At 45.4% G+C, this 15,419-nt stretch overlaps 2 protein-coding genes across 2 annotated transcripts in view; one reads left to right on the top strand and one right to left on the bottom strand.

Annotated features, from left to right (window-relative positions):
* INSYN2A (inhibitory synaptic factor 2A) overlaps positions 1-14,540 on the bottom strand; it is a gene marked incomplete at both ends in the record, with an annotated part of 33,553 nt that extends 19,013 nt beyond the window's left edge. The window contains one exon of the mRNA XM_080912400.1: positions 13,384-14,540. Coding sequence (XP_080768526.1) covers positions 13,384-14,540 — 1,157 coding nt within the window. The remainder of the gene's footprint in view (positions 1-13,383) is intronic.
* Positions 1-15,419, top strand: part of DOCK1 (dedicator of cytokinesis 1) — a 475,815-nt gene that overhangs the window by 227,810 nt on the left and 232,586 nt on the right. The gene's annotated exons all lie outside the window — the stretch shown is intronic.

Here is a 15,419-nt window from a genome sequence, read left to right as displayed (position 1 = left end):
AAGGATAGCTGCCAAGGTGCTGTCTTGGGCTCCAGAGATGCCATAGGCCAGGAGATGGGAGAGAGAGACTGTCTGCATCTCATGAAGTTATCAGGGAAAGCTAGGTGGTACAAAGGGTGTAAGGGGTGTCAGAGAAGGGTTACTGATAGCTCCTCTTTTATCTTCAGCCAAGCTGCTTGCTGTCCCTGACAGCCTGAAGGATCCCAAAGAGACAGAACACACGGTTCTTGAGTAAAAACAAGATAAAGCAAAAGCCAAGCACTATTTGTTTGGGTAGAAGATCAGAAGGAATAAAAACTGAGGAGTGGGGGAGAGAGAGGAGGAGTCTGGATAAAATGTAGAGGGAGGGGCAGGCAAGAGGGAAAATAGAAGGAATGAAGAAGAGCAAGGGGTGGAGAGAAGGAGGAGGTGAAAAAGGGGGGGAAGAGGAGGAGGGAAGAAAGGGTGAGACGGGTAGGAGAGGGCAGGGAAGAGAAGGAAGATGACCTAGACAATGAGCATGAGGGAGGAGGCAGATAGGGGGAAGTCCAGCATGAGGTCACCCTCTCCCTTACGAGGAGCAGTGTCTCATACAAAAACGGCTTTCTGGTGTCAACAGTAATGTTGATAGTGGTTTTTTTTTTTTGACTGAGTTCTGTTGTTTCGGTAGTCACAGTGATGCCAATATACTTTCCTCCACAAATGACAGCAACCTCAGCTGCACTGGTAGAAGCTGCACTTCTCAAACATGGTAGGAGGATTCGAACTCCAGCTACCAGGGCTGCAGAGATCATTGGTGGTGGGGAGCTACCAAAGTCTAGGAGTTCAAAAGGAATGGGAGATGTAGTTCAAGTGTTCAAAGAAGCAGAGGTGGGGCTGGGGGCAGGGAGAATAGGAAAAGGGGAGGAAGAAGAGTGCTAAAGAAATGGCTCAGAGATTATGAGCACTTGATGTTCTTGGAGAGGACCCAGGTTTGGTTTCTTTCTAGATTCATACTGCAGCTTATGACCATCCAACTCCAGTTCCAGGGGATCCGGCACCCTCTTCCGACCTCCACAGGCACTGGGTACTTTACATAGTGCACATACATACATGCATGCAGGCAAAATACCCATACATGCAAAATAAAAACAAGCAGGTCAGAATAAAAGAGAGAAAGGAAAGGTAGAGAAAGCATAGGGATCTTAAGTTCTTCACCTGCCTTGGTGGCTACACCAGTCTTTGTATTAAGTGTGGTTTGACTGCAGCATGCAGGAGAATCTTTCTCTTGGCAGTTTGTATGCTGTGTGTTGTGGATCCTTCCCCCAAATCTCTACACAGTCCAAGGGACAGTAAGTGACCTTGTAGCTTACTGTCTTTTAAAGGGAGTATTAATTGTCAATAAGGTCACATTTCTAATACTGAGCAAAAAAAAAAAAAAAAAAAAAAAAAAAAAGCATTTGGCATGATGCTAACTTTTGGAGTGACCCTCCAAGTGTGTGTGTGTGTGTGTGTGTGTGTGTGTGTGTGTGTGTGTGAAAACACTGGTTACATAGAGTGTTGGAACTGTCTCACTGAATTAACACAAAGGCTGTATCCTAGTCCTGTGGGTATAACCCTCAGCAAGAGATGGCATTTCTTACAAAAAAAAAAAAAAAAAAAAAAATGTAAAGAACGTTTTTCTGTTCTTTGTGATAATTTATGTTCTTATCTAATTTATCCTCTTAATTTTGATCTCTTTTTTTTCTTTGAGCTTTCTTCACCTGGTGCCATTTTTTTTTTTCTTTTGCACTCCTGCCCAGCTGTCCCTTCTTGATAGCTGAGCCATTGTTTGTGTCAGCATCTTAATGGGCTTTCCCATATAACAGTCTTAAAGTGACATTAATTAGAGGCACACCATACCTCTGCTACTGACAAGAAATTAAATTTCAAAAGTAGAGTTGGATGTTGTAGGGAACCTCGCAGGTCCTGAAGCTTCCCCAGAAGCAGACCCAGCTTGTTTCTGCATCAGAAAACTCACTAGGAATTTGCCAGATCATGTACTGGAAGTGTACCTAGTTTATATATCAGCTCTTCCATTGCTAAAGTGAATTTAGACTTTCCCAATATATCCACAGAAACATCTACATCTGTTGTAAGCATCGGAGCCAACATAGATGTAAGCTATTGTATGCCAGGATTTAGGGAGCCTGTGACTAAAGCTTTGTGGTGTGTATGGGTGTGTGTGGGAGGACTTGGGTGATATATGTATGTGTGCATGTATGGAGGACTTGGGTGATATATGTATGTGTGCATGTGTGGAGGACTTGGGTGATATATGTACGTGTGCATGTGTGGAGGACTTGGGTGATATATGTATGTGTGCATGTGTGGAAGACTTGGGTGATATATGTATGTGTGCATGTGTGGAGGACTTGGGTGATCTATGTATGTGTGCATGTGTGGAGGACTTGGGGTGATATATGTATGTGTTGTGTGCATGTATGGAGGACAGAGGTTCACAAAGGGTGTCTTCCTCTACCACTACTAACCTTATATTTTGAGACAGGGTTCCTCACTGAATCTATAGCTCAGTGGCTGGCTAGTGAGCAGGGACCTCCCCTTTCTCTACAGTCCTGCCCTTCAGCACCAGTGTTACACATCCAATCCCGTGCCTAACTCTGTGTGCGCTGGGAATTTGAACTCATGTCCTTACGCTCACACAACAACCAATTTATCCACTGTTTTAAGCTTCTTAAGAAGAATATCAAATTGCTTTTCATGAACTACTCCAGAGTCAACTATTGATTACTCCAAAGTAGGGTGGGCCTTCTTAGTTAATGGTCCAACTAGGTTCCTTTCCCCAGTAGCTGCCTCTCAGCTGAGTCAGGCTTGGCAGTTGTATGATCCTTACTGAGCCCATGTCTCATCAAAGTGGATTGTTAAGGGTTAACACCAAGACTAGACACATCAGTCATTTCCACTACTGGTGAAACAATTTGAGGTACTCATTCCTACCCTCTTGATGATTTGGGAGTGAGGTGACCTTTGGGACCTATGTAGTTGCCTGTCTGGTGCCTTCCAGGAGCCCTGGAGGACCTCTGGGGGGGGGGGGGGCTACTTGTCAGGAGCCCTTTGCTGATCTTTTGTCTGCCCTCCACTTGCTTTCAGTTTCAACATGGTGGCTTCCATCCTTTCTTTGTCCAAGTGATGTCTAGCACGAGCCCTGGTCACAAGAACTTGGATGCAGCCTCTGCCCGACTTCTTCCTAATAAAAAGCTAACATCTGCCTCCTTGCCCCCAAGTTAAACTCTACACCAATCGTCATGGAGGATTCCCTCCATGCCAGTAGACAGTTTGCCTTATCTTTTTACATCAGAATGTAGGCAAAGGATCCGGTGAACTTGCAGTGTGCAGCATATATCAGTAGTGTAGTGGATGACCAAGAAGTATGCTGTGAACAATGAACGTATGCATGAGCAAATGGAGAATCTTCTAGTCCTTTAGGGTCTAGGCACAAAATACCCTTCTACTCCCGGAAAGGGTAATAGAAAAGGCCAGTTTGGTGATGTTCCTGCTGGGGAAGGGAAACCTGTCTGAGGGCTGTTGGCATTATCCCTTTCAAAACTTTCCAGTCAAGTGAGGTTAAAGGTCAGTCAAATTTTGCTCCTCACACCTAGTTATGAAGATGCACCTGCACCTAAGCTGCCCTCCTCACATGCCTGGGAAAGAAGGTCACTCGTTTAGCACGCAAGCAATCTGGGTAAAAGCACCACACCGAGGGAAGCACCCTCATGAACCCTATAGTTTTCTGTGGACAGTGTTGACAAACTGTTACTAGCTTACCAACGCCCCAGATGTGGTGACCCTCTCATTCTGTTGAGGTTCTTTGTGGACTTCCAACTTACTCTATCAATGTACATAGCTTATATTTTCTTCAGTGTACTTATGCAATTGAGGAGATACCCAGTTGCAAAACAATGACAATAATGATACAAACAAACCACTTGCCCCAGAAGGCACTAGAAATATCTATTAATAATAAGAAAGATGGCTTTTTAGGGCTGAGCAGAGGCAGGCTTGATTAATTTGTGTTCTGAAAGGCAAGCTAATGCTTAAGCTATAGTTTATTGAAAATTAATGAAAATGATTTTTTTGGTGGTACCAGCTACACAAAGGGAATAAAAATTAGGATATGAGTTCCTGGTACTTAGATGGATTTTCCCTTCTGGCTGCCATTTCTCTCCACTTGAGTCCTATCAGTCAAGCTTGCTGTAATGTATGGAGGTTTCAGTTTGAAAGTGTGACTGCACGTTTGCAGGTCTCGATGATAAATACCCACAAGAGCCTTTATCTTTTATTTATAGGTTCTTTTGATGTATTTAGATTAGCTTAGTTAACAGTTTTAACTGAGACTTTTTGCTTCTTGAAGCTTGGGTGCTTTTTAAAAGCTGATCTTGCATTCATTTGAGAAACAAATGTACCTGAACTCTCCTTGCTGAAGATTAAACTCTAACTCTCAGAGGCTGGAGAGATGGCTCAGTGATAAAGAACACTTGATACACTTGCAGGGGACCTGAGTTCAATTCCCAGCATCCACATGGCAGCTCCCAGCCATCTGCAAGTCCAGGTCCAGGGGATCTGACACTCTCTTCTTGTCCTGTTATGTTCTGTATGCTTCTTGAACACTGCGTGTGTGTCATGCACAAACATGTAGGCAAAACATGCATATACATAAAGTAAAAACAAGACATAAAACAAATCTTTATATCTTGGTAAGATGACTTGTAGAAATCCTTACTGTCCATTTTGAGGCTCAACTGGGGATACGATGTATTATATACCTCATGAGATGTTGATCTGAAAGGTTTTACTCCAGCTAGAATGGAGGTACACACAGGTTTTAATGGTAGCACTCGAGAGGCAAAGGTGGCTCTGTCTGCTTGGTCTATAGAAAAAGTTCCAGGCCGGCAGCCAAGCTCTACAACGAGTCCCCTCTGGGCTTTAGGATATATTCAGTGTTTACTTTATATTGTATTAGAGCCTTATTGTTCAATCTGCTTCTGTTTGTTGTTTGTATGTTGCACTGAAAAGTTTGTTTTGATTCATTGTTCACACATTGCTCTAATTTGAATCAGTTTGAGGAAGGAAGAGCGTGGCTGTTGGGTCTGTACTCCATGAGCCGCTCATCTGAGGAACTGTTTTCCTCGGGCAGCATCAGCTTTGTGTTGTTTCCCCGTCCCTGGACTTAAGAGATAAATGGTCTTGATTTTTCTGCAGTGATCACACCAGGGGAATTGCTCTTGGTCAAGATGAATCCTTAAAAATGGATGCCTTATGGGAAAGGGTGGTCTGTGCTGCCTCTAACCCTAAAAGTGTCCTATCCCCAGAGATTGAATTTGCTTTTGTGTGAGCCGAGAGTGGAGGGAGTCAGGAGCAGAGTTTCTGCAGCCCCTTCAATCATAACAGAACCTAGAGCTGCAGTAGCTTGAGAAATGTTTACCTTCCTCCTTCCATGTGCAGACCTGCTTGCTGGGTCTCCAGTTTCGGGGAACTGCCAAGTCTCATACAGCCTACCTGTGAACTCAGACTCTCCCTCTCTGTTGACCTTGGAGAGCCTATGAAGCACACCGGAGTCTCAGCTCTGTGCTGGAGATCATTTACTTCAGATCACTCTGGGAAGGCTCGGAAAGGCTGTGTGTACCGTACTTTGCTCCCAGTAGCTGTGTCTGATGCACTGACCTCAGAGGGGCCACACCTGGACGGCCTCCCTCCTATGGGACTTCGCCTCAGACCCAGTGGAAAGTAGAATGTAGATCATTTTTGCATTGCTTAGCAGAAATTGCATGAGGTTTGCAAAAGTATTTAAAAACCAGAACTCACATTTCTTCTTCCTTTTTTTTTTTTTTTTAATCTGAATTCTGGAACACAAATCCATAAATTTCATAAATGTTCATGTCATGCCTTGAATTGCTCATTTTATCTGCAAACGGGGTTTCAGAGTTGCCTAGTGGCTCAGTGGTGAGGTTTCTATTCACTGGCCAACTTGAAAGGCTGAGGAGAGATTTGAAAGCTATTGGCATTCTGCTCTGGAAGATTATTTAAATTCCATTTTCAGGTATATGTGATACCTACATGAAGCCCAGAGCAAGAATGACAAATGCATTTTATACACTTACAAATTATATTTAGCTTTATTTTTTATATTAAGAAGGAAAGAAGTTATCATTTCCAAGAACTTCAGACTGGTATTTACAAAGCTATCTACACATGTGTGTTAAAGGCGTGACCGGTGTGTTAGATGAATGCACATGCTGGGAAGGCCCCGGCAGGCACTTTCACTTCAGAAATCACAAAAGTAAGGAATACCCTCGGATGCGGAAATGTAACTATTATCCCACATCTATAAAAGCTTCATACCATAATGGGAAGAAAAAGTTTTCCTAAAATCTTCTAAGAGAACGCTGGGAGAGCAAAGGTACCAGGGAAGTGTCAAGAGTAGGGAAGAGAGGAGGGAAGAGAGGGGAAAAAGAGGAGGAATATAGGAGGGAGAAAGGGGAAAGAGAGGGGCTTTAGGACCGATTGTTCTCTATGTTGGCAGATCAGTAGACACAGCTTTCCCTCAGTAAAGTTTTTTTTTTTTTTTTTTTTTTTTTTTTTTTTAATGAGTATTTTAAGATGGCTGCTGAAGTTCTAGATGTTTCTTCAGAACATGTTCTTAGGGCAGAAAGGAGCCTTCTTCTAGACATAAAAATGGTATGTCAGAAAGCCAAAGCTAGGTGACCTGGAAACAGGTCCAAGTTCCCTGACTCATCTCAACTCCCTGTAACTCTGAGTGAGTGTAGCGATTCTTCCAGAAGCCAAGTTTAAAGCCCAGTGCTTTGATCCTGTAATATCCATCCCCTCTGCACCCTCCAGAATAATCTAACCCATGTATCAAAGCCAGAGGAGACACTCCACATGTTCCAGCCTATATGCCTTGACCTGGTGGCTTACTCCTACAAGTTTATTTGACAGAGAAATTAACTTTACAGGAAAGCAGGGGCTACAGGTACATAACCTCTGGGTATGAGATTCCTATCTTAATAGGTGTCTGTGCTTCAGAAACGAAGTCTTACTTTGTAGCATAGACTGGACTTGAACTCACCGTTCTCCTGCCTCAGCCTCGAAGATTACAGATGTGTACCACCACACCTATCTTCCAAGTTTCATTTAATTACCAAATCCCCTGGGCAGGCAAGTTTGCAGGCTGCAAGGCATTTAGAGACCTCAGTTACAAAGGCAGAGCAGAGTCAAAGGTCCAGCAGGTTGGAGGTTCTGCTGAGTAGCAAGGGGGGACCATGGCAGTATGAGAGTCTGCTCAGGACCTGCTGACTGCAGAGCCGCCATGGTCATTCTGCTTTGCTGTCTTGCTGAAGGGGTGGGGCAAATGCAGTGGATGCTGACCTCTCTGGGCTGGCCATACTGCTTTAAAAGGGATACAGTAACTACAGAGAGCCACCAAGACAGACTCATCAAGAACATTAAAAAACCGAGTGCTGACATTTCCATCCCCTTGCAAATAGCGTTTGGCAGAATTAGGGACCTTTCTGCCTCTGATTTGGAGCTTAGCATAGCTTTCTCTCGCTGCTTGATCACTGTGCCCTGCTTGCCTGTGGAACATCTTGCCAGAGCTGAGGATAACACCGTTCAGACTTGCAGAATCCGTAAGAGTAGCCCTTAGGATCATGGCCACTGGGGAAGGCTGCCAAGTGCTGTCTCTTCTACCTTTCCACCTGTTTGGGACCTTTCCCAGCTAAGTAGGGCTCAAGACCTTGATCTCAATGTATTGGATTAATTCTGGCAGGAACACCTCTTTGTCCAATAGGCAATGTGTTGCCTGGGTGAGATGGGATCACCTGACTGGACCCCGCTTTGCCTGAACTCCAGAAGGACCTGGTAGTCAGGAAATTAGATGCAATGGAAAAGCTTTATGATCCATCAGGTCTTTGCCACAGCTCCCCAGGGTGTGCAGCTCCCAAGGGGTCTACTAATCCCCTGCCATCCTCTTGCTCTGTAAAGTAAATGAGCAAACTGGCCCCTCCCACTTTTTCTGTTATTGTGGCACAGCTTTATTTCCTTTGGGTCTGGGTAAGCAGAGAAAATTCCAGGAGGTTTCTCATCTCCTCACAGTTTCTGAAATGCCGGATTATGAGTGTTCTGTCAATGAGGACAGGAGAAAGAGTCTGTATAAGGTCGTACCCATCCAGCATCAACACATAAATGAAAACAAATGGCCCTTTAGTCCCTTAAAGGTGGGACACCTTTCTCATGTCTATAAGGATGCTGCCATACAATTTACAGTACTGTGTTACACACACACACAGTTTCAAAGTCAGAGGTTGGGTAAGGGTCATACATGCTAGAGGAAAAGTAAGACCTATACATAAACTGAGTGTGGTCAATAATGTACTCCTCAAAGGCTAGACCTGAATTCAGTCTGCTCAAGATCTAACTTGGCATCCAGCCCTTAGGGTATGTTTAGTAGAAGCCCTCTGAGTGTGTGATGAACTACATGTCTCCTGTATGGTATTCACACACAAACTATCTGTACCCAAATTTTAGCCTGCCACCTGAGCTGATGTGGTCCCAATACCTATCCATCTAAGTCAGCCCTGTGGTCTCTGGTCTAACTCTCTGTGTGTAAATGTTTGTTGTAATATATCCATGACTGTTGGTATTTGGGTTGCCTGTGGCTGCTTTTAGGATAAAGATAGAATGAGAGTCATCTGAATATGGATCCCAAAGCTGATAATCTGCCCCTGAACCGCCCAATGATTGCTGGCTCTGCTCCATAGGAAGGGATTCTGAGGTACTCCAGTGACACCAGGTCCCAGGACTGGAGTCCTTACCTCTCACCTATTTGTCTGCACAGGACTCTTTCTTACATGGTTGCTACTTCCTTTTTTTATGTTAACAGAATAAATGAATTTGAGGAAACATGAATACAGGTTGCTGTATGAGGTGTGCTAACTCTATTATTTAATCTCCCAAGTCTTGAAAGCATGGTAATGCTATCCTCACCAAGGCCCTGAATTTGGAGGCATACACTTGAGTGGTTTTGTGTGTGTGTGTGTGTGTGTGTGTGTGTGTGTGTGTGTGTGTGTTTAAATAAGCCATTAGTTAAACCACAGTATGCCCCAAATCGAAAGAACTGGGTCTCAGACCACAAAGAAGCCAACTGTTACCTAGTTGGAGGACACACCATGACAAGGAACTGTCTGTCCCCTTGCCTAGGAATTGGAACTTATAACCTTTCCTCAAGCTGTCAGACACCTTGGCTTAAGTCTTCTTTTAAGCTATGGTCTCAAATGTTTTCTGACTCAGTGTAGACACAGAGGTCCCACACTTCGTGTCTGCTTTTCTATTATTATTTCTACTTATGATTTCTACTGTTATAATCTGTATTTCAAGGCTTGGCATGCCCTGGGTGCCTCTCACTTCCTCAGCCAGAAGGGAGATGCTTGGTGGGACCTGTCAGTGAAGAGGCTATAGTCTGGAGAATGGCTTGTCTTGGCCTTGCCATTAACATCTTTGAATGTAGTTTCTCCCATGAATTTCTGGCCTTCTCTGACTCAGAAGGCATTGTCCCGCTGTTAGGAGTTAATTTTCTGGATCCAGCAATCCTCAACCTGCCTGTCATGACACCTTGGGGGAGAGGGTCAAATGACCCTGTCACAGGGGTCGCATGTCAGAGAATTACATTAAAATTAATAACAGCAGCAAAATTACAGTAATAAAGTAGCAACAAAAACAGTTTTATGGTTTGAGATCACCACAACATGTGGAACTGTATTAAGGGTTGCAACTTTAGGAGGACTGAGAACCACTGCTTTAGAGTGTCTGGGTTGAGTTAGCTTAGAGGCAGGAGAGCTGTCTCCCCACAGGGCCTGCTGATGCTGCCATGCCCTAGGCAGTGAGGCCCTTCGGGCAGCTCCTCACTGACTATCCAGCTCAGGAAGCCCAGAGTGGCTACAGGGAATCTCCACCGTTTCAAGAACTGGCTGGGTTTTTAATTCCATACCCCGCTTGCCCTGTTCTCAACCTTTAACAAAAGCATCAGTCATGCAGGTAGCCTGTGTGACCCAGCACTTCCTGAGAAGAGACCAGAATAATACTGAGAACACTGAAGCCGGCAGGGTAATTCTTGGCATTCATGCCAGCCGGGTGAGCAAATGCCGCCCGTGCTGCATAAAGCAGAGTGATTTGCGTGAATTGCCCAAATGTTTTATGGGGGACTAAAAGGCATGATTGTGAGGGAAATCTTTGCACAACCATTACCTTACAGAAGGCTTCCTTTCAAACGTTCGTAGGTCGTATCCTTTTATCCTGTTCCTACTGTGTGCTCTTAAAGGCAGGGGCTTTCTACAAACCTTACTCAAGGCTCTGCCACTCATACTTGATGAAGACCCAACGGAAGCTCAGTTGCAAATGAAGAGACCATTCTGTGCTCAAGCCTTTTAGTCATGCATTCGAGCAAATGAGATTAATAGGAGAGTCTCATAGGAAGAACAACTCGGAAGGGACTCACGGCAGCCGTCTGGTGATGCACATATCACTCCATAGAGAAAGAGCTACTGGATAATGAAAAACCCCATCAAAGATATTACACATTAATTACAGTCCACAATATGTAGAAACTGCCGGTCAGGCTGAAAGGTCTATGCTTTCCCCTTACACGGTCCAGACATTAATACAAGAGAAGATCCATGGCTCTCAAAGGCTCAGTTCTACCCCAGAAAACATTATGGGAATATGGGTGTAAGATATGTCACATAGACGCAGTCATGGCTCCAGTGGTCACACCTCCATTCAGAGATCCTTCTTAATACTGGTGACTTCATATCCAGAATCACTCTGGGCTTTACTGGGCATGATAGGCTAGTAGAAGCCTTGACACTAGCCCACTGCTTTGTAAGCGTCTTTCACTCTCAGTGAGTCAGTGGTCTGAGACTCTATCCTAGGAACAACTTTGGGTATTTTGTCTTAATGAGTTCTTTCATTATTTGTCATATCACAGAAAGTGAATATGGAATGATACATCTGTGAATGACAAGATGGCTTGAGGGGGCAAAGGCACCTGCCAACAAGCCCAATGACTTCCATCTCCAGAACCGTGGGGTGGAAAGACAGAAGTGATTTCTGCAGGTTGTCCTTTGTGCCCCAAACACACAGAGAGAAGAATAAATAAAATACATCTTTTCATGTATTAAAAAAAATTAATTAGCATAACATAGAATGTAAACTTCCTGTTGTTTTAACTTGGGATACAACCCATACAATCACCCCTAGTCTCTGTGGGGTACAGAAATCTTGAAATCCTGAGAACATTTTTTCCCCTCAGGAACGCAGGGACATCATTCAGGGGTTGGTTTGGACACTCAGAGGAGCTGGCACTTTTACTTTCAGGATTTGGGAGTTCACACAGTTGCCTGGCCGGGCAGTATTTGTGCCAGGGAAATGGGCCCATACTACCCTTCCCTAGCCTGTTATAGGTGTCACAGTGTGGAACTGGCTATGGCTGGCTGTTCAACCTCAGGAGCGGCCTTGGAATCCCCATCTCACAGCTTCCGCTTTGTCTCCTAGTCGTTGCTTCCCTCTGGGATTTTCCCATATGGACAAGGGAAGTGGAAAATTTGAGTATTAGTTAAATTAATGATCTTGGCCCCGGAGTGGGAATAGCCACCATCAAAGTAGCTTTGGATTTTGAAACTACTTGATTCCTGATTCTTTGTTCCGTTTACCAGTCCGTTCCCTGGAATGAGGGAATGAGTGTCCTAGAACCTGATGTGAGAAGCTACCACACTGTGGACCTGCGTTAAGAACCTGAGCTTGTCCTGCATGGATGAAGATCTGAAGGTTAGGGAAGGTACCACAGTTCTTGGCCTCAATTTAAGGTACCAAGTCCTAAGTTGACTAGGGCTCTGTGCAAACTCTGGGATTCTGGAGTGGAAGGCTTTCTGTGACAGGAGACCTTTTCTCTCTTCTGGATGACACTACCAAGCTCTTAACTTCTGGCCAGTGTGACTGGGGAAAGGAATGGCCAAGTGTAACTAACTGCCACTCACTTGCGTTTCTGAGTGTCATTAGGCACGGGTGACTATCGGCCATTCTGCTCAACAGCATCCAGGTTTCCAGGGCAACGTTGAGTAGCAACCTTTGTGCTCCACATATGGGTTGCATTTATAACTGGATTCGGACCCTAAGTGTTCCTCAGACCCCCTTTCTCCTATGCAGAACCATTAATTAGTGAGGCCAACACTGGCCACTGGCAGACATTATCCAGTTCAGCATTTTCCACCTGGTGTTGGTGACATCCTTTTATGCTGCTGTCTAGCTCCAGTTATTACACCCTATATCAAAGTCCAGGATTGGTTCCTGTTGACCTCTGTGTCTTGCTAGGGAAACCAGTGCATTGGCTTTACTTCCTGCTCTGGAAGGCAGAGGCTGTTTCTTCTCCACTGCTTGCTGTCTTATTGTTTGTCAATAAGCAAACACTGTCTAATTCAACCACAGTGATCGTCTGAGTCCAGTGAGTTCTGCTGCAGTGACAGTACATTACTTGGTTTCTGTTTGTCACTCATAGCTCACTTTACCCACAGAATGAAGGGGACCAGCTACATAGACAAGATAACACAGCCTCACATTCAACCTCCAGAACATAGGATAAAAGAGAAGGTTTGGCCAATCAGAAAACGGTTGGTGAGCCATGGGCACTGTTTGAAGTTGCACAGAACCACTCTGTCAGCCTTGCCTACACTGAGGGCCGGGGGAGATGTTTATAGCTTAGAGAATCAGCAACTGGTCAAGGCCAACAAGTCCCTGTTGATTTTTGGACTGTGTCAAAATGGACATCCAGAACAACTCTTGGGCACAACTGTCTGCCTCCTAATCGTCTACAGATAGGGCTTATCTACGGAGGGGCTCTGCCTCTGTGTGCTGTCTATTAAATGAGACCATATACGGTCCAGAATGTCCATCCCCGTGACATCATTTATCCGTCACTGGCATTTCTTTTTCCTGATGCTGTCCGATTTGTTCTAATACTCTCTTCTATAGTGGGACTCCTAAGAGAAAAGTGGCCTCTTATTTAGATATTTTGAACTAGCATGCACATTACATTTCATCAAGATCAGAAACATCAATCTGAAAAGATCATAAGGAAGACCCATCAACTCCCTGAATAGACAGAGATTGAAACCCAAGGCCAGATGGGTAAATACTAACCAACAAATGAATGTCAGAGGCAAGTGCACCCGGAAGGCTGGCCTTCAACACACCTGTGACCCTCGTAACCTGCTAGCTCTTCAGACTGCAGCCCTGACACAAAAACCTCTGGCATTAAACTTAGGGATGGGCCTGTAAGTGGTGAGCCCGCAGGGAATAAGACACAGTGGACATACATACCCTTCCCGATGGGCCTCTCCTTTCTCCAGCTCCTGAATAACTCCCAGCAGCACTTTGATAGTCTCCTGGCTAGAGCTGATTAAGTTCTCCATCACCTGCAGCTGGGCCTTGAGGTCTACCACCTCTGTGTGAGGCACAATTTGTTGGCGTTCTTCATCCCCCACCCCAGCTGAGGGGCTAGGCTGGCTCTGCAGGGGCTGTTCGCTACATTCTGGGGACAGGCACTGCACCGGGGTTGAGCAGGCCACAGCAGAGCCTGTGGAAGCCTGCAGCCCATTGAGGTGGGCGGCTCGCCTCTGCTCCTCATCAGTAGGGCAGAGAGACCATTGGCTGGCAGCAGCAGAGTTTGACAAGCCAGGCTCGGGGGCCCTGGTACTGATGGCAGGCGGGTACACAGTGGCGACCTCTGTTTTAAACACCCTTCCATGGGTGAGTGGAGTGGGTTCCTCTGCGTCCAGGGTGCCCCTGTCAGGCTCAGCTCTCCCCTGCAGCTGGTGGATGGGCTCCTCAGAGGGAGGCCTAGAGTTCTGCAAAAGAGCCTCAGGGTAGCCAAGTACATCTGGATTCTTGCAGAGCTCTGCACAGTTGACTCCAGAAGGCTGGTCCAGTGCATTCACGTGTTCATTGGAATGAAAAACCAATGCTGTGGTCTTGTGAATCCTTCCTGCACTGCAAGGCCGGGGGTCCTCCATAGGTCCTGCCTCGCTCTTCTCTTTTGACTCTGCTAGGAACCCATTGTTCTGGCTTTTGAAGGCGTCTGCAGCTGGCAGGCCTTTGAGACTGCCTTTCTTGCGGTCCAGCGGAAATGTCTGGTAACACTTGCGAAGGTCTGGTGAGGTCTGCACACCGGTGCTCTTGGTGACATTAGGAATGGATCGGCGTGCAGGCACTGTCATATACTTACGATATGCCACCCTGCAGGACACAGCCTTGGCTTCTCGCTTTTCCCCCAGAGGTCCTGAAGACAACTGTGTGTCTCTCTGCTCATTCTGGGCCTCACAGATATCCTTAAAGCGCACCTGGAGGGCTTTGTTCCGCTTTTTGATCTGCCGGTTGGGGTCCAGGGCATATCTCATCTCCAGGGCCAGGCAGGCAGCAGGCTCTACTTCCTGCTCTGGTGTCGTGAGAATGCATCTGCCGGAGTCCTTGCTGACCATGGTGCCTGCATGCAGAGACAGCAACAGAGGCGTCAGTGGGTCAGAAGCACACATGCAAACTAGGCCGAATGGACTTCCAGCCAAATCACAGCTGCAGGCTTCCTAATTATTTTTAAACAGGTGAGGTCGGCCTTTATGTTAAGGAAAATCAGACAGGCGGGGAGTTGCTGGCAGGCACAGCATGAAATGCTTCTCAGTATTAAAGCCTGCTTACTTTTCCATGTGGGATACACGCAGTTTTCGTTTGATAGTAATGCTTGTTTCCCCATTAGACAAACCTGCTTTACTATATTCATCAAGCAGCCCAACGACTCTGCCGCGTCAGATTTGCAAATTATCTTTTCACATGTGTGTCTCTGCTTTATAGGCAGATGGTTTACCAAATGCAACTTATTTAGTTTAAGATTTTTACTATTTTTTTCCCTGAGGATGACGTGATTAATCTATTACTGGAATCCAATAGTTTTAAAGACTTACTGAATATTCTAGGTCCTGAGCAGACAGACATATGTAGTGGGGATGGCCTTGCAGGCAGGAACTAGGATCAGTCAACATGGGCTCTATGGGAGCCAGCCATACTTCTCTCTAGAGATATCTCTGGCGATAAGTCATGGTGGGGAGCAGAGCTTCCAGAAACATCAGTCATGAACATACCATGGGTTTCCCTGAGTCTACAAAAACAGCAGTACATCTCTTTTCTATGATTTCGTGGAGAATGGTATTTGGAAATTACTTTAAAAATAAATTATTCATTCTAGAATCAAATTTTGTGTTTTGATCACAACCCCTGGGGGAGGGGGTAACGGACAACAATGGTATTTGTTCTAGCATTTAAAAGCTGAAAGAAAATAAAATCAGGAGGCTTTTTGTTAATCATGA

This window comes from Micromys minutus, assembly GCF_963924665.1.
Source record: "Micromys minutus genome assembly, chromosome: 2".
Lineage (NCBI taxonomy): Eukaryota > Metazoa > Chordata > Mammalia > Rodentia > Muridae > Micromys > Micromys minutus.
Note: the sequence above shows the minus strand (reverse complement) of the source record. Positions and strands in the feature narration are given on the sequence as shown.